The following is a 22,671-nucleotide window of genomic DNA, read 5'->3' as shown; positions in this document are numbered from 1 at the left end:
CCTGTCCTCAACAGCAGGGCACAGCAGAGGCTCAACTCCTCCTGTCCTCAACAGCAGGGCACAGCAGAGGCTCAACTCCTCCTGTCCCCAGCAGCTGGAGCACAACACAGGCTCCACTCCTCCTTTCCTCAGCAGCTGGAGCACAGCAGAGGATCTACTCCTCCTGTCTTCAGCAGCAGCGGAGCAGCTTTGGCTGCAGGCATGTGAGCAGAGGAGGACAGAAAGAGCTGCTGCAGTCTGTGGCTCTGAAAACTCTGCTATCTTCTTTCTGCTCAGCTGCCTCACTGACAAAGTGAGCTCACTTTGAACAACGGAGGCCCTGGAGCCTCTCAGAGCCTTTCAGGGCCTTTAAGGGCCAATAGAAGTAGCACCTCAGGGGGGCCACGTGCATGAAAGAGCACAAGTGGCCCCGCTGCACTCTGCAGGACCTTGGTAAACATTCTCAGACTGAGCCACTGAAGCTGAGCAGTCGAGCAAAGTGCCGCCTGCATATTTAAGCATTAAGGAGGTCAAACGGTGCTGAGGCGTGACACGGAGCTGATGGATGGGGGAGGAAACAGGAGCACCATTTCTTTACATCCAGCTATCACTGCACCACCATCACACACCTGCAGCCTTCAAACACAGGCTCAGACGCAGGAAGGACCAAGTAGAGAAAGTGCACCAGCTGCATCGCTCCAAACCTTTAAACCTTCATTAGCAGGAATGCACTTACCCTGCAAAAGAAAACTTCCCTGTTAGAGAAGTTTTTCTCACCTTTTGAAAGAGGATTTAAACCAAATTCATACCAACTCAACAAAATGTTGTCCTCACACAAACAGCTCTGAAGGTTTGTATTCAATAAGTCTGCGATTTGTAACACGGCTTAGAGAAATATCAGTAGCAGGTTCCTACACTTTTTTGCTTCCGATGCACATTTTCATTTGACTTGCAGATTTTTGTGCCGGCACCAACAATACGGTGTTTCCAACTGAAGGTCTGAACACTCCACTAATTGAGGCCGAAGCCAAAAGTTTTAAAAAATTATTCAGAGGAGACAAAAGAAAGTGAAATCAAATCTGCCAGTTGGCACGAGGAGCCACTCTGTCGACAAAAGGCCTCGTATTCAAACCCAAGTGGGCAAAACTGAGCCGCAGTCGAGACCAGCGCCGCGCCGCCGCTGCCTCTGCAACACGCTCCCATTCACATGCCGCAGCATTGTTCCCACCATTGTTCTAACACAGCTCCAACACAATGGCATTTAGTCACAACAAACGCTGCAAAAGTGTGCAGTAAGCAGCAGAAAGCAGAGAAGTCTGTGTGCTACGTAGGCAGTTTTACAATCAAGAGTCAAATATTCGCCAAAAGATTTAGGAAGCGTGCTCACTCCCTCTCCTCGCTCCACAGAAAAGACGACGTGAAGAGGCAAACTTCAAACCAAACTTCACTGCAGACACTAACATCTCACTGAGAGCTGTAGGAGCAGCTGCAGAGCACGCTCTCCACAGAAAACTGGCACTGAACTCAATCCAGCCCACACAAAGATGCTGCCTTTATCAGGGCATTATGTCTTAGCAAACTGCTATTAATGCAAAGTCTTTATCTTCTTTCCTCCGCGGGCACTGGCACGCATGTGTCTTTATTTAGCAGATAAAAAATAGCCATAAACAAAAAATTGCCGACTGTCAATATACAAACAGTGATAAAGATTAGAGCTGGGAGCAAATATAATAATAAGAGGCCCTCTTAAGATATACTCGACACAGCAAAGCCCTCAGTGGACAGCTGCAGGCTTAGAGGAAGCAATCGCAGAAAGTTTTAGAGGGAAAAGGAATAATCTTATTTCAGAAGAAAGTAGATTAACAATCAGAGCAGCGGGAAAGAAAACGATCTGTGCTCGTTGACTCTCTTTACAGATGGTGGTTAGAGAGCGGTGAAACACTCCCCGATTTGTGTGTGTGTGTGTGTGTGTGTGTGTGTGTGTGTGAGAGAGAGAGAGACAGACAGAGAGAGACAGAGAGAGATGGAGGGATAGGTGAGCTCTTCATCCTGTGACTGTCACCACAGAGAGATGTGGAAATCCTCCCACTGGTTTCACTTTTAAAGACCACCCAGGCCAGACCCCGCTTTGCAGGGCCTCCCAGACTCCATGTGTCAGACTCTGCTGGGTCAGGAACTGGTGCACATAGGAACAGGAGGAAGAGGCCTCAAAAAACTAAAGCTGCTTTCAGTTATTTCTCCGTAAAGGCCGATTCCTGTGGCTGGAACACATTGCAGGATCAGAGCAGAAAGAGCAGGAACAGAGCAGGAACAGAACATGAACAGAAGAGGAACAGAACATGAACAGAGCAGGATCACAGCGTTATCACGACAGGGTGAGATTGTTTTGATAACTTCAAGCTCCTTCAGGTGTTTTTCTTTGATTATGAAATTGAGATGAAGTAAGGGGTAATGCCTGATGAGGTGTCCATTATCAGAAATTAATGGACGATGCGGAGGCGTGAACCGTCCAACAGTTCACTCTGATCATTACATGTGCTATCAAGAAAGTAAGTTTATCCTACATCGTTTTTATAAATATCCACCATTCACTCTGATCATAAAACAAATAAGGTAAGGAAGACAGAAAGACAAGCCAGGAACAAGCTATTTAAATCAAATGCAATATTGCCGTTGATGGTGAAATTTGAAAGAGATACTGGCATATCCATAGTGGCATTTGAAGGACGGAGTTTAACGTTTGTGGACCCTGACCACTGCTGTTGGTTGGGACGTTGAGACATATTTCTTGACACTTTGTACAGGGCACAGGGGATCACCGGGCCTTGCAAACATAAAACCTTGTTGGTTTTGTTTGTGTGGGTCATTAGGATCCTTATGATGTTTTGTATCAGGATTATATGCTAGGCTGACATATTTAATGGCATCCTCATCTCTCTGGATGCTGAAAGAGGTCACGGTCAGCTCACGGTTCCCCTCTATGCCATGCCGAGCCAAACACAGCTGGATGTCAAACCACACCTTTCTGACAAGGCTGAGGGGCATGTCGGGAGACAGGGCAGATGAACCTCTGATTAAATCAAGGTCTGACTCAGAGATACGAGGATGGTGGAAGCTCTTTCTGTAACGCCTCAGTATCGCCTTAAAAACAGCGTTACTGCTCTTGAATACAGTGTCGCTGATGATGCTGACGTCTCTTCAGTGGCGATTAATGCCGGCTCTTAAACTCCTCAAACTTGCAACACTGTATTCTCCTCCCTCCTTGGTTGACTGAACAGACGCATAAAACTGTCTGAAAATGTCACTGAGAGCAGTGGAAGTGTAGCTTTCAAAGTTGATATCCACGTTTTTCTGAACTAAGAAGTCTCTAATAGTTTAACCGCCCATTTTGTAGTTTTCTTGGTGTTCACCTCGTCTTTGTCCTCCTCTAAATTGTCCAGTTCCTCCGGTTTCACCTCCTTGTGTTGCATCTCCTTATTCTCATATTCTTTTCTTTTTTCTTCTTCTTCTGCTGCATCCCAGTCTTCAAAATGATCGAATTCACCCCACAGATTAAAGGAAACCATGGAATCTTTCATTTTGTCTACTGTCTATGAGCTAGGGGATGTTAAGTTTCCGTTGCCACGGTTACTGTTTGATCCAGCGCAGTAATTTAGAAGCATCAGGCTATTTGACCAGAACTTCTGTTCTAGGTGTCCATTATCACCTTTTAACGGACACCCTGCAGCCAATCAGAATCGAGTATTCACCCAGACCAGACAATGGTAAATGGTAAATAGACTTGGGCTTATATAGCGCTTTTCTAGTCATGGACCACTCAAAGCTGCTTTACACCACAGGTCACACTTACCCATCCACACCCATTCGCTCTCACATTCACACACCAATGTTTACTCCAATCTTTACTATGACAGCTATCCATCAGTACATCTAACACAGTCACGCCCTTTCATACCCATTAACACACTACTGACGCAGCAGTGGGAGCAATTAGGGGTTAAGTGTCTTGCCCAAGGACACATCGCCATGTGTCGCCCAGAGCTAGGCTTGAACCTGCAACCTTCCGATCACCGACCAAGCGCATTCTCCAACTGCGCCACCGACGCCCCCGACAATAAGTGATTAAGGAACGCACATTGAGATTTTCTTAGATAACACTGATAAACAGTGTTGCTATGTCCACAAGGGGGTGCCAAATTCAACCCAAATCAAGAGTTACTCAGCGGAGCTTCAAAGAACTGTGACTGCTGAGCTGTGACACAAACACACTCTGTGTTTTAACAGCAGTAAAGAGGCACACTTTGGACTTCAGATCCTCTAATATGAATGAAGCTGGACTAAGCTAACAAGTAAAACCACAAAGACAAACCACTTATCAAGACTAGGTGAATCACAATGTGCACACAGTAGGGCTGGGATCAAAAAACAGATCTCTAAGCACCACATGACAACCAATCAGTGGCTTAAGCCTGTAACTCAGCACCAAGTGGAGGTCACTCAAGAGCCACCAGCAGGAAGTGCTTAACCATTGGCACATAGCACTGGGACAAAGGCACATAGCTCTAAACCTCCAGCACATAGAACCGAGACAGCGGCATGTAGCCCTGAGCCACCGGCACATGGCACTGAGACCATGACAAGAGGCACCATGCTACTGGCAGACGCCGTTGAGCCAATGACACATGGCACTGAGACAACAGCACAAGAGCAAGTAAGCTCGTGGTGTTCAGTGACCAATGGCAGACTATAAGCCACCTCTTGGTGTGACTTCACTTTTTAAACAGACAGTGAAACACTCCCATCCCATCTACCTGTCTGTTTGCACTAAAACCACCCACCTGGTAAAATGTGAACATCTGCAGCAGATTTCATTTTTAACTTATTTCTTTGTTTAGGTTTTAGTAGTTCTTTTGATACTGATGCTCATTTTCACACTTTTTTTCCGGGTGTACTAATGTAATTTCAGCAATGACTATTAACCTCAGATGTCTAAACAGAAAAATATCTCAAAGTTGAATTTAGTAATGTAAGATCTGTAAAATAAGCAAACATCTCTAGGTTGGTAGAATTCACAGCATGTCAGCTCTAATGTATCCTCCTTGTTTTTCCTGTTTCTAGTTAAAAAAAAAAAAAGAAGACCGGAACCGTAGCCTGAAATAACCTGAGTCCAATAACAGGCTCATGTCTCTCTGTTTTCAGCTGCTCTGATACTTTTTATCAAACAAACACAAGAAAATAACAATAATTTGCCGGTGGAAAATGAACATTTCATTTTACCTGTACCTTTAAGAAACAGACGTTTACATTTCTACTCCATCCCTCACTCAGCCTGATAAAGATTATCTAACAAAGAAGGATTTAAAAGAAGATCTGCTTTAATCACAAGTCACACAACATAGGACACATCTCTATCACAGAGACAGCACCCAAGAATCCTGGATACAGACCTGAAGCTGGACCCAGGTCAGAATCTGAAGTTCAGGATGTTGTGGTAGCTGAAATAAGAGCAATGGTTCCCAGCCCAAGAAGAGCTCTTCTGTCTCACACACACACACACACACACACACACACACACACACACACACACACACACACACACACACACACACACACACACACACACACGCACACACACACACACACACACACACACACACACACACACACACATGAAGAAGGCAGAGAGCAGTGTTTCAGGAGAAGAGGCCAGAGAGCAGAAAATGGCAGATTCTATGGCCATAAGAGGCACAGCGACTACTGCAGTTTTAAGGTTTTTGGGCCATAGTGGGATCTGCTAATCAGGCTTGAAATATAAGCATAACATCTCAATGTCAAGCTCATATTATGATGGACAGGAGCCAGACTAAGCCAGGACTACTCATTAGAGTGGTCCAAGAGGAAGACAGTGGACAGTTTGAGGATTGAATCAATCCAAACCTCAGAAACAGGAAGTGAAAGTGGCACAGACTCATCTCTGAGCTTTAAAGAGACACATGTGGTCATCAGGTATCCTCTGCATCTGTTTCACAGTGAATGTAAAATAGGTCAACAGCACACTGAGGTGACAGCTGCTCTCAGTGCCTGAGCATGAGAGAATGAGAGTCAGGGGGAGAAAGAACAGAGTTTAAAGTCAGGACCAGGAGAGGAAGTCTGCTTCCTGCTGCAGACCTGGAGCCTGTACTACGAAGCTGGATTAGCTCTTAGAGAGATAACTTCCAGGATAAGTTTCGGGTTTTCCGTACTACGAATTTGGACCTCTTTTAATCCAGACACGTTGCCCCGGTAACTGATGCTGAACGCCAAACCTGGTCTGGAGCAGGTTAAGTTCCAGGATAAGAGCTTACGGGGTGTGACAGACCGCCCGCTGACCAATCGGTTCTCTCGGGCGGGCATGAAAGACCACTCAGTCACCAATTTGCTCAGCGTGGGACCACCCCCTGTCTTTTTGGCCCAACATTTTTTCTTATGGGCTGTGAACAAACAATATCTTACTGATCATTATAACTGAGACATTGTCAGGGAAAAGTAGAAATGTGTGCAAATGGAATCTTTCATGAAATGAAAAATACCAAAGAGAAATTCAGGAAATTCATACTGAGCACTTTGAAGGATGTTTTTATATCTATTTTTTATTTGCTCCCACGTCATTTTTTCCCCACTGCTATTGCATCTGCAATACAAACTGCCTGTAATGAGCGTTTTCCTTGGGATTTGTAGGAAAGTGGACTCTAAAGTGGAGCTCTGTAATTATGAGGTCAGATATGATGCTGATCACACACACACTGACTGACAACATTAATGAATAAGGACCTAACTGCCCGTGTCGTCACATGATGAGATAGGTCTATTAATATCAGCATTTTGGAAATTTACGCGTTCACAGAGTTGGCGATTTTTTGCAGCAATCCCTCCGGCCTGGATAATACTGTGGTACTCCTCGTATTTTTGCAGGATTATTTGCTGCTCCTCAGCCTTAAAGTAGGCTGCTCTCTTCTCCATTGTGGAAAATGCTCCGGGGCCGCCAACCACGCCCATTTTATGTGTGCGCGCACAGATCCCAGCCGGATTCACTTATCGAGTTGATAACGAGCTTCGTATTACAGCAGATCTGGATGACGGAGATCCGGTGAAGTTCAGCGAGTTGACGCAGAGTTATCCTGGATGACTTCATCCAGCTTCGTAGTACAGGCCCATGGTGCCCTCTGTCCGAGAGATCCACAACCAAACTATGGTGACCTTTGACCCCTACAGATTATCATTGTCAGACATGTTGACCTCTCTGTGATCGCTGCGTACACGTGACAGATGTTCTGAATGCTTTTATAACCTCCAGTCTGAGGAAATAAAAGTTCAAGAACGTCCAGGGTCCACAGACAGAAATGTCTCCTGTGAGTCCAGTTTCTCTAAAGACTCTGGCAGTTGGAGGTCTGGCCCATCACTTCAGGAAGATGGAGGTCTAGTCTTCAAATGTTTATTCACTTTTCCTGCGTATTTGAGTGGTGTGCAGAATCGTTTTTTACAAACGTCTCCTACACATACAGCAGATGAACGCTATGTGTTTTATTTTTCACTAGGAAGTTTGGTTTCATAAATTATGAAGATGAAATACATGAAGATCAACACCATGAAGTGTTGACCACTGCTGGGAAAACTTGGTTCCAATTAATCACTCCATAAAACAGCTGAGAGAAATTTGTCCAGTAACAAGTCTACATGTTTCAACAGCAGATGGCGCTACACATTCTGTCATTATTACAACAACAGCAAAACAACCCAAGGGTGGCACAGAGCTGCTTCAAATAAGATTTTAAAAAAGTTAAATACAAATCCACAACAACCACGTCAACAACAACAACCACAGCAATAATGAAACAACCCAAGGGTGGCACAGAGCTGCTTCAAAGGCTGGACAACAGCCAGAAAATAAACAACGTGTTAATTACAAAGCCACAACATCAACAACAGCAACAACTGCAGCTACAGCAACAACAATAACAACAGCAACAACAATAACAACAGCAACAACAAAAACAACAACAACAGCAAAAACAACAACAATAACAGCAATTATAACAGCAGCAGCAACAACAACAATAACAACAAAAACAACAGCAACAAAAACAGCAGCAACAACAACAAAAACAACAACAGCAACAATAATAACAACAGGAACAACCAGCACAACCTATACAACTACACCAATAACAAAAAACAAAAACAGCATCAGCAAAACCAACCAGAGGGTGGCACAGAGCTGCCTCAAGGACTGCACAACAGCCAATGAATAAACAACATGTTTAATACAAAAACCACAACAACATTGAAAACAACAACACCAACAATAACGATAGCAACAACAATAACTATAACAACGATTAAAACAACAACAATAACAACAGTAACAACAGTAACAGCAGCAGTGAAGTAACAGTTTGGCACTAACCTCTCCTATTAATGCCAGAGAGGACTTCTCATGTCATTATTTGGGGATTTCAGCACTCTGCCCTTCAAAATAAAAGCGTTCCTGCAGTAGATCCTCTTTCAGATGAAGCGTGGGCCATGAAAGGGAGTGTGTGCAGTGTAGAACTGAAACATGCAGTTATGCTTGGTGTGTGTCGTTGATCATTTGTCACAACCTGAGCTGAAACCTGTGGGAGCTGTAAAGACTTTATTTGTCCTCTGACCGAAGGATTCAAACATTTAAAAATCAGGAAACAATCTGTGGCCCACAGAGGGAGAGGAGCATGTTTTTTTTCCCTCAGCCCTGCTCTTTGTGGGATATTTCCTGAATCACACCTGCGTGCTGACGTGTTGACGTGTCTGCACGGAGCCCCAGCAGCAGTGAAAAGGAGCAGAGAGTGGACCTGGGCTCTCTGCAGACGCTCCTTCATTCAAATGGGGAACATTAGAAATGCCCGTCAGCGCGGCGCAGCACAGGAGAAGCTTTCCTTTCAGCGTTTGGCTGTTGTCTGGCTCAATCGTGTCACTCTGAGGAGCTCTATTCAAAGCTATTCAAGCATCTGCCTGCAGGCCACAATGGCTCTGCTTTATACACTGTCAGCCTGCCTGCCTGCAGCCTTTGCTCCATGTTTCCTTTGCTTTCATAAACTGTGAGGAGTTCATCAACTGCTGCTGGGAGAGGGGCTCCTCCTGCTCCACTGCTCCTGCTCTACTCCTCCTACTGCTCCTATACCGTCCTGTACCGTCTGCCAGACGGTACAGGACAATCAAAACAAGAACAAACAGATTAAACAACAGTTTCTATCCAACAGCAATAGCCACCCTTAATGCCGCAAAATACAAGCATTAACAGCACTTTACACAATTATGGGATTGTGAAATGGCAAAATGAATGACTTTTTGTATTATTGTTTTATATTTATCACTGTTGTTTGACTGTTGTGCTTTTTTATGTTGTAGTTTTAATGTTGCACCAACTGTACGGCACATTTTAATTTCGTTGTGCATTTTACATGTCACAATGACAATAGATTCTATCTATCTATCTATCTATCTATCTATCTATCTATCTATCTATCTATCTATCTATCTATCTATCTATCTATCTATCTATCTATCTATCTATCTATCTATCTATCTATCTATCTGTTCACAGTGTATTGAACCCTGAGTGATCAGACCCACCTGAGCTCCTGATCTGGAGAAGACTGGAGAAGATGTGATTTGCTAACCTGCTCCGTAGTTTAGCCTGCAGCACATAAAAACACAAACTCCAAACACAAACTGGTGGGTTCAAATCTCCAAGGTTGAATTACCAATAGAAAGAAATAGAAATAGCACTGCAAACACTGAAATTCAGTCAAATGTTTGAGTCCTGTTTGAGTAAAAATCTTTATTAGTCACCTGATGAGCCCAGAAACATCTGAGGAAAAAAAAAAATTGAGTCCTGATATTTTCCTGGTATCCATGTTAACAGGAAGAGGACTGAGTGTTCAGTGAAATTATGAAACAGTAACCTCACATCAGAAAAGATCTTCCCTTTTAAAATAATAATAATAAAAATTATATTAGAATAAAATATTATAAAAAAAAATATTTTTTTCTCAAAAATATATATCCTCAAACATGCTGTTTTTTTCAGTTAAGAGTAAAAATCTGCCAATGGGTAAAAAACAGCTGTGCTTGTAGAAAAGATAAATAAATCTTCTGAAAAGACACTAGATGAGTATAATTTTCTTCCTTCATGAACGGATTGATTTACTCTATGAGCCCTTTAGGCATCATTTTTGTGTTCTGATATCAGACGTTTCTGTGCTCATCAGGTGAATGTAGCTCAGATTAATCCTAAAAGAGCTTTTTTATTATAACCTGACAAAAAAACCCTTCCAACTCTGTTTTTGCAGCATCTAACTGATTTATCAGAGCAATTGCCCCATCAGGTGAAGGTTCTGCTTTTCTTACAGTTGGGGTTAAGTGACATTTCTAGAGCCAGCAGTTGATAACTGATGGTCAGACAAAAGAAGACCAAAATTATTTTTACCCAAACAGTGCACACCAGAATGATCAGCAAGCAGAAGGATGCAGCGCTCTTCTGTGTGTGTGCGCCCGTGTGTGTGTGTGTGTGTGTGTGTGTGTGTGTGTGTGTGTGTGTGTGTGTGTGTGTGTGTGTGTGTGTGTGTGTGTGTGTGAATTAAGGAAGTGGCTCAAATTATCTGGATGCAGTGACAGAGAAATGGCCATTAATCCACTTTCATACCTCGCAGTGCCATGAATGAACACACAAGCACACACACACACACACACACACACACACACACACACACACACACACACACACACACACACACACACACACACACACACACACACACACACACACAGTCTTCATGCCTCAGTAATCTGTATATTTAAGGTCATTTTCTAACCCATTACAGCGGATGGAAGCTTTCTGTGAATGTGATTTTCTTCTCAGATCGATGCAGAAAACCATAAATAAGCCACCTAATGGATCGCAGCTTGCTCACACACACACACACACACACACACACACACACACACACACACACACACACACACACACACACACACACACACACACACACACACACACACACACACACACACACACACCTCTGTATGGTAATTTCAAATGGGCTCACCGTAAAGATCTTTACATTCTCAGATCATATGAATAATCAGGTTTACACACCTCAGATTTTTTTTCTTACACTTCATTTTATCTCTGTTGATCATCCGTGTGTGTGTGTGTGTGTGTGTATGTTTGACTTTTTTATTTGTTATTCTGTTTGAACTGTGTGAGTCTGAGCTGTGTTTAAATCCCCACATTTAACTGATGCAGTATTTTTTTTTTTTTTTCATTTTCCCTCCCAGAGTAAAATCCCTGACCCGAGCCTTTCTGTGATCCTGCTCTGACCTGTCTTTGTCTGCTGTGGATCCTCCAGAGGATCTTTTCCGTTTACAATGTGTTGTAAATCAAGTGACAACAAGAGAATGGGAGATTTAATCTGCTGAAGAAGAGGGAATATGCAGATGATCTTATCCAGTGTTTAATTTAAGACACCCTGACTTTTTGTTTCCAGCGTGTAAAAAATAGATTCAGTCAGAGATGATGAAAGAAGAAAGCTTCAAAGACCTCATTGTCTTTACAGGCAGGAGAGGATGTGTCTTTAAAGGCAGCACTGTTTGATCCTGCAGCCAGCAGAGAAGGAGGAGGAGACAAGGAGAAGGAGGAGGAGGAGAGGAAGGAGGAGGAACAGGAGGAAACTTAAAATGCCAACTTTTGGTGGAGGTGCATGGGAAAAGGAGGTGTTTCAAAAGAAGGTTACTATCAATCAGTGCTCCATCCACTGATCATCAGAAACTCTTTGAGTTTGTTCTGCGTGCACAAAAACTGTTCATGGGCTGATTGTTGTGTAGGCTGACTGTAGGCTGACTGTAGGCTGACTGTAGGCTGACTGAAGGCTCACTGTAGGCTGACTGTAGGCTCACTGTAGGCTGACTGTAGGCTGACTGTAGGCTGACTGAAGGCACACTGTAGGCTGACTATAGGCTGACTGTAGGCTGACTGAAGGCTGACTGTAGGCTGAAGGAAGGCTGACTGAAGGCTCACTGTAGGCTGACTGTAGGCTCACTGTAGGCTGACTGTAGGCTGACTGAAGGCTCACTGTAGGCTGACTGACGGCTGACTGAAGGCTGACTGTAGGCTGACTGAAGGCTGACTGTAGGCTGACTGAAGGCTGACTGAAGGCTGAAGGAAGGCTGACTGAAGGCTCACTGTAGGCTGACTGTAGGCTCACTGTAGGCTGACTGTAGGCTGACTGAAGGCTGACTGTAGGCTGACTGAAGGCACACTGTAGGCTGACTGAAGGCACACTGTAGGCTGACTGTAGGCTGACTGAAGGCTCACTGTAGGCTGACTGAAGGCACACTGTAGGCTGACTGTAGGCACACTGTAGGCTGACTGAAGGCACACTGTAGGCTGACTGTAGGCTCACTGTAGGCTCACTGTAGGCTGACTGTAGGCTGACTGAAGGCTCACTGTAGGCTGACTGAAGGCACACTGTAGGCTGACTGTAGGCACACTGTATGCTGACTGAAGGCACACTGTAGGCTGACTGTAGGCTGACTGTAGGCTGACTGAAGGCACACTGTAGGCTGACTGTAGGCACACTGTAGGCTGACTGAAGGCTGACTGTAGGCTGACTGAAGGCTGACTGTAGGCTGACTGAAGGCTGACTGTAGGTTGAAGGAAGGCTGACTGAAGGCTCACTGTAGGCTGAAGGAAGGCTGACTGTAGGCTGACTGTAGGCACACTGTAGGTTGACTGAAGGCTCACTGTAGGCTGACTGAAGGCTCACTGTAGGCTTACTGAAGGCTGACTGAAGGCTGACTGTAGGCTGACTGAAGGCTCACTGTAGGCTGACTGTAGGCTGACTCAAGGCTGACTCAAGGCTGACTCAAGGCTGACTGAAGGCTGACTGAAGGCTGACTGTAGGTTGACTGTAGGTGATTGAAGGCTGACTGTAGGCTGACTGTAGGTGATTGAAGGCTGACTGTAGGCTGACTGTAGGTGATTGAAGGCTGACTGTAGGCTGACTGTAGGTGATTGAAGGCTGACTGTAGGCTGACTGTAGGTGATTGAAGGATACAGCCTCTGATCACAGTATTCCTGAGTGGACACAAACACTGATGTGTCAAAAACTTTATATCTCAAAAGCCTCAAATATCCTGATTTGACCTGAGAGTTCCAGACGTTGAACTTCTCTTACATTTATTATTATGCCAGAATTTAGAGCTTTAGCTCGGTGAGGCAGAGAACCAGCTGTGCAGGTTACCTCCCCATTTAGCAGACATTTTACCCATTTGAATAAATGGAGTCTTTAAGTTAACCTTTTGATATCTTATGATAGGAGGTCACATCTGGACTCCTTCTGTCTGGATAGTTCCTCTCCTGACCTGTCCTGTCATCTTCTCTCCTCTCTGTCCTGTCCTGTCATCTGCTTTCCTCTCCTCTCCTCTCCTCTCCTCTCCTCTCCTCTCCTCTCCTCTCCTCTCCTCTCCTCTCCTCTCCTCTCCTCTCCTCTCTGTCAGCTCTGACAGTAAATTAATGTGTTGTTGTGTATTGTTGGAGCTCTGTGTTGTGATTGCTCTGTTTGTCCTGGGTTTCCTCTGTTAACTGTTCATGTGCAGCCCCAGGCTCCTGCCCGCCCTCCACCCGTCCTGCCTCTCTGCTCTTTGTGCCCGGCTTCTCTTTTGTTGGCTGATCAGCTTCCCATCGGGTCGCCAGACAAGATTCTTGGCATTTGTCGGCAAAATGAAAGGAGGATTAAGGAAGGGCTACTGAACACTCCATGGCAGAGAAGTGGGCTGCTATTCTCCCATTCAAAGCCCCCCTCCCAGCCCGGCAGCTCCCCTTTATATATGTTTGTTTTCTCAAAGACATCGCTGACAAGTCCAGAGAGTGAGAGGCAAAGAAAGGAAAATCAACAAGTAGGTCAGCCCCGACAGAAATGCTAATGGCTGCTGCAGAGGAGGGAATCAATGGGACAATTAGCTGCATGCTAGGATCTCTTTAAGGCCTTTAAACTGTGATGCTCTCCAGCTCACAATGAGAGAGGCGCCGCATGGGGCTGAGCGTCAGGAGAGTTAAAGCAGATGCAATCATCAGCTGATGGATCCAATCATCATCAAACATCAGCCGCTCTGACAGAGTATCAGCTGATCAAATCTTATGGTTATATGCCACTCTAAATCTCTGACACACACAACGCTGCAAAAGCTCAAAGCTTGGTGAGAGTCTAAGTCTAGTTTCTGTTCAACACTGAAAAGCAGTCACAGCAACAGGCCTGACCTTACTTCTGATCCAGATAAGATAAATTCAGGCCTGAGCTGCTCACAATGGGATCAACTATTTGCACATACTGCAAACTAAACATGGGAATGTAATATTTTGAGGTGTGGTAAGATATTCTGGCCCCAGAGTCCACAAAGGACATGGGTCAGTGTCAGGGTCAGGGTCAGTCTTTATCAGGTATGGAGGCAGAGAATGATGAGGCTGTGGTCTCTGAGCTCCTTCAACTTCCTGTTATCATGGCTCAGCAAACCGGACCTAAAGTCACTTTGTGTTCACTGCATCAGAGACACCAAAACTGAACATGAGCCACAAACAGGGGCTGAATGAAGTCTGGAGAGATGCTGCTCACCCTCACAGGCTAACACAAAGTCATGAGCTAACACACACACACACACACACACACACACACACACACACACACACACACACACACACACACACACACACACACACACACACACACACAGAGTCCCGTCACCCTAACTGAATGTTCACCCATCCCCAAACCTGCTTTATTCAGAAAAGGTGAATGCTTCAAAAGTGACCTCAGGATGATCAGACTTAAGATATGATCATTGGTGCATACAAATATAAAACTAGTGTATATCAATAAAAGCTAATGATTATTTATAAAAAACTAAAGCAGAGTGTGAGTTTGAAGCTAGCAGGTTGTTTTAATCAGTCAGAAAGACATGGTCAGGCTGTCATGCTGGATGTTTGTAGGTCTCACTGAGGGGGCTCAGATGAGTAGGGATGGGTACCGAATTAGGTACTTTTATAGGTACCGACCAAATTCTGTCACAAGTACCGGGTATCTATTCATGTAAAACCAAAAGGTACCATGTTTATGTACCTAAGCACATCCTTGTGACTGTGAGGGAGTGGAAGAGTAGGTGATTTTCCATGCTGGACATGAACACAGCATTGCAAGGTCATAGATTAAAGAATACATTTGTTAAATTGTTTTTTTTTACATTTCATTATTTTAAAAAAATTGGTATTTTTTACCACATAAACAAAAAAAAGTACCGAAACTTGGTACAGTTGAGTACCGGTACCGATTGCCAGGTACCGGGCATCGGTAAAGTATTATTTCAAATGTGAAAGGTACCCATCCCAACAGATGAGTATAGACGTCAATTTGCTTTCTGTCCAATGTGCTGCCAGTTTGATCTTTTTTTGAATAACAATTAAAATACAAACAAAATTATCAACACATCTTATCTTACACTTTAAAAATGTATGCAATAATAATACTAAATCTATAAGTCATATGGTTTTATACATATACACAGAACCAGGGGTGGCAATATGGATGGGCCCAAAGGCCCCAGGCCCACTGTGTGTTAGCCCGAGACTTTGTGTCAGCCTTTTCATATAATCTTTATATTTTCAAATCGGTTTAAAAAAGAGCAAAAAATTGCGTCACTTCATGTTCCTCATGTTAGCAATGGATGCTCTGTCTTTGTAATATGAACCATGTTTTAGCCTGCTGGAAAAACAGTTGTGAAGCATTCAGCTTCACGTGGGCGCGTTCAGAACAATATTTTGGGAAAGACTGTAAATTTGTATTTATTGTCCTTGTTCTTACAGCTTATAATGAAAAAATGCAAATACAGGTTAAAAAAAAACAAAACAACCAAAACTGTTTTTAAACCACACACAGTAACATTGGTAAATTGATGGTCTTTGTTTTTAATTAATGATCTACATACTTAATAACTTAAGGCCCAGCCAAAATGTAACTGGCCCATCCAGAACTGAAATCCTGGCTCCATCCCTGCACTGTTTAAGTTATAGACAGGATCAATTTATATGTGGATTAGATCTATAGAGCTGCTGCTCCAGGTGTTCAGTCACATTTTATCACTGCTCATTTTCATAAAATAAAACCTAAGAAATTAATTTCATTAAATTTATTAATAAAAAAATTACGAGTTAATAATAAATTAATACTCTATTATTATAATGAATATAAATGTATAAATAAACAACCTTAATCCTTTGTCAGTCGTCTCTCCTGTCAATACAGAGCAGATACAGCTCCTTATAACACACCTGACAGACAGATCATTTCAAACCAAAGCTCCAAAAGCTCTTGGACTGCACAGACCCTCACATCCTCACACAAATGATGCACAGTATCTTCTCTCTGCTGATCAGGTTTTTTTTGTATGGTGTGAGTTTCTGAACGTTTTATTTGAGCCTGTTTAAAGTTGAAATCAGACTGAGGATGAACCATGAAGCCGATCTCTGTGGCTGTTGCACGTTATCATCATGTTGTCACCTCCTGCTCTGGAAATGTTGATCCCAGCTTTTAACACCTGACCGTGTGATGTTATCTAACTCAGTCTGTTTGCTCTGCACATTTAAAACAGTCATGTCTCTTATTATGATGTGTCCTCATTAACAGACTGAATTTATTTAATGCTGGTAGATGTTGCTGCAGACACACACTCATGTTTGACTCTTGTGCTCCTAAATTCATTTTTGTGCAGAGTCCAGTTTGATTTTGAGTTCCTTTTCTTCAGGTTCAAACTCTCAGTCAGTAAATCAAACCAGAGGAGCTGGGTGTTTGTCTCTAGGTGGTTTGTTGAGTCTCTAGAGGAGCAGTCACTTTAAAAATCAGTGATGTGAACAAATGAGAGCACTGAATACACTGGTAATGATGATTTTTGCTGTTGTTCCTGTGAGCGGCTCGTTGGCTTCCAGCCCCCTCCTTTTTTCCCTACATGTCCCTTAAAGTGTGAGTTTTGGGTGTGAGGCGGCGGGGGAGAGAGGGGAGGTTAATCCCAGTTTAATACACTGATGCTCAGCCCAGGACCGAGGCTGTGATGATTGTGTTATCTCCAGCCAACATTTGGGTCTCCCTCAATTTCAACCCGGCAGAAATGCTGCGAGAAAGTGCAGATGGAGAGGAGCGTGAGCGCGGACGCCCGGGGAAAAGTGTTATTAATAGCTGCAGCACAACTTCCCACACAGCCTCTGCAAAGCTGCTTCCCGTCACTGCCACTGGATTTATTTGAAGTGCTCGCTCCATCCTCGCTGCCGACCTTTTTTTCCCTCTCAAACAGATTATTCTGGACTCCAAACTGACACCGATTCTCCTCCATAAAGGAACGGGTCTCTGGGTAAAATATGACTCACTGAGTGCTGCTTTAACACAGCAAAGAAAAGACTGTGCACCTGTGCTTTTTAAGACTTTAAGGAGGTTTAGCCTCACTGTGTGGAGGCCTTATCATGCATTTGAAGCTGAGTGTATTTCATTGTATTTCACTGTATTCTGAAATAAATTTCATTTTTACATTTCTACAATTGTTGTCCTGCAGTTTTAATATCAGTGAGAGATGTAGTGAAGATCAAATACACAGGTCTGCTTCAAAAAAAGATTTGGTGTTTGATTTGAGATGATTTCAGAATGAAATATAAAGTAAAGAAACGCAGAGCCATGCTGGTGAAGGTTGGGTTATTTGCTGTGTGCATGCAGAGCATTTTATCAGCCTCACTGATTTAAAGGGGCCTGACAGAGAGTTCCAACTAACTGTGTCCGTTTCATGTGTTGAGCTGAAAGCCACAAAGCCTTTGTGTGAGCGGTGTGAGATCAACTTGATGATGTGTGTTGATTTTCACACACTGTTTCGTCCACCCCCTGCTGTGACCCTCTGCTGTCTGACAGTGAACCATCCACTCCTCTCATTCAGCTGCACAAACTGTGCACGGCTAGCCCTGACTCTGTGCCAACCTGCCACCAAAACACTCAAACACACACGCTCTCTCTCTCTCTCACACACACACAATCCTCTAAAAGCAAATGAAATGAATATTTAAAAATACAATCTAAACAACAGGAGAGGGAGAAACCTTAAAATCTCATGAATTTGCGCCGCGGGCTCCACACCACGAAGTGAGCGGCTGAAAGATGAAAGTGAAAAGAAATAAAAGGCTCAATTTAATCTGCTTTAAAGCTCCTTCAACAGAGAGCATGAGCCTGGGACTGTGAGAGTGAGGGCTGATAGGGGATAAATATATTTCTTACCATGCCTCCAGGCTATTACACCCCTCTCCAACACAGACGCCTATTCAACAAGACACCGGTTTCATTACCAGCTGTAATAGGCTAAGTCTTCAAATTATTAAACGGCAGGCCGCGATGACAGAGACGCACAGAGACGCACAGAGAGGCTGATCTGCTGAGCAACATGGAAAGGACCACAGACGAGGGAGCGCTGTGGAGACACATGTCAGCGGAGGAGGCCGTGGTCAGGCCCCGGCCTCTCCCTTCATTAGTTTCTGTGTGATCCAGTCGCAGCGAGGAGGAGCAGCAGAAGCAGGAGGCAATTGACACCACCTCTGATCTCTGACGGAAACCAGGAAGTGACCAGCATGCACCGCGTGTCGCTCTCAGCAGCAGAAAGCGTTGAAATCTGAGTCAAACGGACTAATTAGAAGAAATGACTGTCACCACGATCAGCTCAGGGGGTCCTCTGTTTACACAGGAGTCATGGTCCTGCCTTACGCACGGCCCACAGAAGGGCATGATAATAATAATAATAATAATAATAATAATAATAATAATAATAATAATAATAATAATAATAATAATAATAATAATAATAACAACAACAACAACAACAACAATAATAATAATAATAATTTCTTTTTTACAGTGCACAGCCAGACTTGGAGATACCACAATATATTTTATGCACTCTCAAATCAAAACATGCACGTATTTATTTTGGCCTCACAGTTTTCAGTGTTAAATATTCAACATGTCCAGAATAAACTGCTGCAGCTCAGAGGGAAAGACAAAACATTTAAGCTAAGGTCGCGCTTCAAAATAATAACAAAAAGGCGATATTATATATATTTAAAAACATGAATGAAGCTTTCCACTTTATTGCTATCAACAACAATAATAATAAGAAATAATAATAGGCTAATAATAATAATAATAATAATAATAATAATAATAATAATAATAATAATAATAATAATAATGATAATAATAATAATAATAATAATAATAATAATAATAATAATAATAATAATAATGATGATAAATCAATCTAGTTTCCAATCTGCATCTGTTTTATTGGTTATTCGTTTTTGTTTTAAAGCTACACACCGCTAATAATAAACATCCTTTGATTCATATACTCTGTGATTTCTGTCTGATTTATCAGAGTAAATGTAAATTTATTTGAATTATTTTTAGCGAGTTTAATCATCTTGACATTAATTCTAAGTAATAAAGTTTATAAATTAAAATGATGTAACAACAAACTTGTTTTAAAAACGTTCTCATTTTTATGATCATCCGTCCTTAAATGTTCCTTGCAATTAAAGATCTGATGTTAAACTCATGTAATATTGTTTGATGCTGAATGTAATAAAATTTGTAAACCGTCTAAATTTATGGATCGGTTATGTTTTGTTTTGTTTTGTTTTATTTTGTTTTTAGCTGGGACTTATTTCACTTCATTTTTCATGTTTGCTGATTTTTTTGGGAACCTTTTATTTTCGTTGCCGCTCCTGCTCCGCGCATCAGCTTTGTTTGGTGCGAACTGGAGGTCGTTGTGAGGCCGCTGTGAAGCCGCTGGCCCCGCGCTCCTCCCCGGCCCGCGTGTGTGAGCCTGGCCCCCGTTAGGCCCCTCAGTAATTGATATTGACTGGCACATCGGTCATCTGTCAGCGCTGCTTTCAGGGGAGCGTTTAAGCAGCGCCACAGGAGCGCGCTCCACTCCAGCGCTCCATCATAAATAATTAAGCGGCTCCGCGTCCGCTGGGACAGCGGCTCACAGCGCAGACCCGGGGCGAATAAACGCCCGTTTAGGAGCAATTTGTCGACATATCTTCGACGGTAGAGTCCAAGAAAGCGAGCAGCAGCTGGCACTGCGAGCTGACAGAGAGCTGCAGGGCCTACCTTTGTCGCCGAGGATGCCGTCGATGCTGTGTTTGGTTTTCTTTTCTCCGTCTTCATCCTTTTTGTCACACTCGTCCTCATCGTCCTTCTTTCCAAAGCGCGCCCGAAGCACGCGGCTGATGGAGCTCACTGAGGACAACAAACAGGTTGAGGAATAAATAAATAAAGATGTTATTAAAATGAGTTTTCCTGAATTGTGTGTGTGCCCTGTGAGAGAGAAAGAGAGGATGAAAGTGAACGGAGCTTACCAGAGGAGGCCTCACCTGAAGGGACTGTGCTTCTGTCACACACGCCGTCCTTCAGCAGCTTATCCCGGATCTCCCAGCTGAACATGCCGGGGTTGTCCCGCTTGTACTCCTCTATCCGCTTCTCCACGTCCGGCGTGGCTACCTGCTGCAGGTGGGACAGCGCGAGGACACGAGGAGTGAGCGCGCGCGGCTTTAATGTGGAGGCCTCGATGCGTAAATTATTACAATGAATAAAGTGTAAACAGCCGGAAACACAGCTCCCTCAGTAAAAGCAGAGCGGGTTAAATCATGACTGACTGGTTCACGGAGCGGGAAGCACAAACACCGGCCTCACCCTGGGCTTGCTGCCTCCGATCGCTCCGGGCCGGATGGAGCCGGTTTCCTGGTAGCGGCAGAGGATTTTGGACACGCAGCCGTGGGAGACCCGCAGCTGTCTGGATATGACGCAGGGACGGATCCCGTGGTGGGCCATCTCTACTATTTTGTGCCGGATGTGGTTTGGCAGCGGCCGGCCGTTAATGAAGACCCCTCCGAGCTGGTTGACCCGCCCCTGGCCCAGAGGAGTGGACACTGTGAGGGGAGACAGAGGGAGGTCACACCGAGCAGCAGACTCCACAGCTCATCCATCTTTTTTTTTTTTTAATAAAAATATATTATCTATTTATTTTAATTCAAATTAATATTCATGCCTGGGTCTGAAAAAATCAAGCCAAGGCCTCAGCGTGATTCTGCTCTGTGCGTCAAAAGAGGAAAATACATGTTTTCATTAATGACACGAGTCGCGTGGAGTGGAAGTGAAGAGCCCCTTCAGCCCGTCGTCATTATTCACCATCACGGTGTCCAAATATTGGTATGATCCTCTGCTGCTCCTGCTTCTTGTTTTGGATTTGATCTGAATTTCCAGGCGCTTCCAGGACACTCCAACAAATCCCTGTCTTCATCTGTGGAGCGGCTCGAAGGATTTGGACTGGTTTTAAATTTCTTAAATTAAACTATTTATAAATCGAAGAGAAGCGCACAGAGGGGACTCTGTGTTTGCCAGAATTACAAAAGAAGCTCAGTGAATATTATTATTATTTTACATAAACCCTAATGTTTGGCAAACAAAGCTTTTTCTGCTGTGGGAAAAGGACGTGTTAACGATGAGTCCCTCCTGGAGAATACATCCAGCCACCGTGGGCTGCTGTGGGCCTGTGCTCCAGGCCCTGGCTGATTGAAAGAGGTTAAATTTACTTCAGTATCAGGTTCCCCTCGGAGCTTCAGGACTGCAAGCTGACCGCTCCTACCTTCCAAAGGGAATCCGGTGCGAGGATAGTTCTGTCCGGGAGCCGGGCGCATCATCCGCGGGACCGTTCCTGGCAGAGATGACATGGTATCATCAAAAAAAATAAAAAAATAAAAATAAAAAAGGAAAGAAAGAAAGAAAAGGAAAATTGCAGCAACAAAGACCGGGGCTTTCTAAATGTCCAGTTCAAGCTGTTGGTCTGAAGAGATTTAGAGGAGCAAGTCTGGCGGTTCTTGGACTGTGGCGGGTCCGGGTCTGTGCAGGTTTCGAAGCAGAAACAGATGAAATGTCAGCGGAGAGAAAAAGCGTCCTCACTCCGCTCATATGTTGACTGCACACCACTCCTCCGCCTCTGACAGGAGCTTTTTTAACCCGTGGCAGTGAGGGACCACTTTGACCGACTCGGTTCCCGGACCAGTCTGGACCAGGCGGGCTCGAGCTGAGGGGGACGGGTCGCGAGCACCGATAGGTTCTTAGGGATTCCTCTTATTCGAGAGGGAAAAGCTCCAACAAGTTTCAGCAGCCAATGGGAGCGGAGGGATGGGGACACACACACACACACACACACACACACACACACACACACACACACACACACACACACACACACACACACACACACACACACACACACACACAATGCGCTCACGGTAAATCATCACATCCGCCTGCACATCATTCAGGCTGGACACAGGAACAACAGCACCTGTCAGTTTAAATGTGTATAATGTAACCCAGCGCAATCACTGCGCAACCAGCCCCAGGCTGAAGCTGCTGTTTGTTCACAGAGACAGAGGAGAATGTCTGCAGCTGGAAACAAACTCAACACCTTCACATGGTCACAACAAAAACCAGCTGAGGAACCGGCCTCTGAGCGCCTGACAGACTCCAACACTGA

General features: G+C 44.1%; 1 protein-coding gene across 2 annotated transcripts in view; it reads right to left on the bottom strand.

The window, feature by feature from the left end:
* The window catches only part of LOC141799394 (paired box protein Pax-7-like), a 71,890-nt gene extending 49,679 nt beyond the window's left edge, over positions 1 to 22,211 (bottom strand). Inside the window, exons 1-4 of one of the 2 annotated variants that reach the window (XM_074681630.1) lie at positions 21,775 to 22,211; positions 20,823 to 21,058; positions 20,489 to 20,633; positions 20,241 to 20,369 (exon numbers count right to left, since the gene is read on the bottom strand). In XM_074681630.1, coding sequence (XP_074537731.1) covers positions 20,241 to 20,369; positions 20,489 to 20,633; positions 20,823 to 21,058; positions 21,775 to 21,859 — 595 coding nt within the window. In that variant the 5' untranslated portion in view covers positions 21,860 to 22,211. The remainder of the gene's footprint in view (positions 1 to 20,240; positions 20,370 to 20,488; positions 20,634 to 20,822; positions 21,059 to 21,774) is intronic. The other variant, XM_074681631.1, reaches the window with a different exon arrangement.
* Positions 22,212 to 22,671: the final 460 nt, after the last annotated feature.

The sequence above is a fragment of the Halichoeres trimaculatus genome, unplaced genomic scaffold (genome assembly GCF_033239565.1).
Source record: "Halichoeres trimaculatus isolate MK-OKI-2021-1 unplaced genomic scaffold, fHalTri1.1 fHalTri1_scaffold_11, whole genome shotgun sequence".
Classification (NCBI taxonomy): Eukaryota; Metazoa; Chordata; class Actinopteri; order Labriformes; family Labridae; genus Halichoeres; species Halichoeres trimaculatus.
The sequence above is the reverse complement of the archived record's forward strand: the minus strand, read 5'-3'. Positions and strand labels throughout refer to the sequence as shown.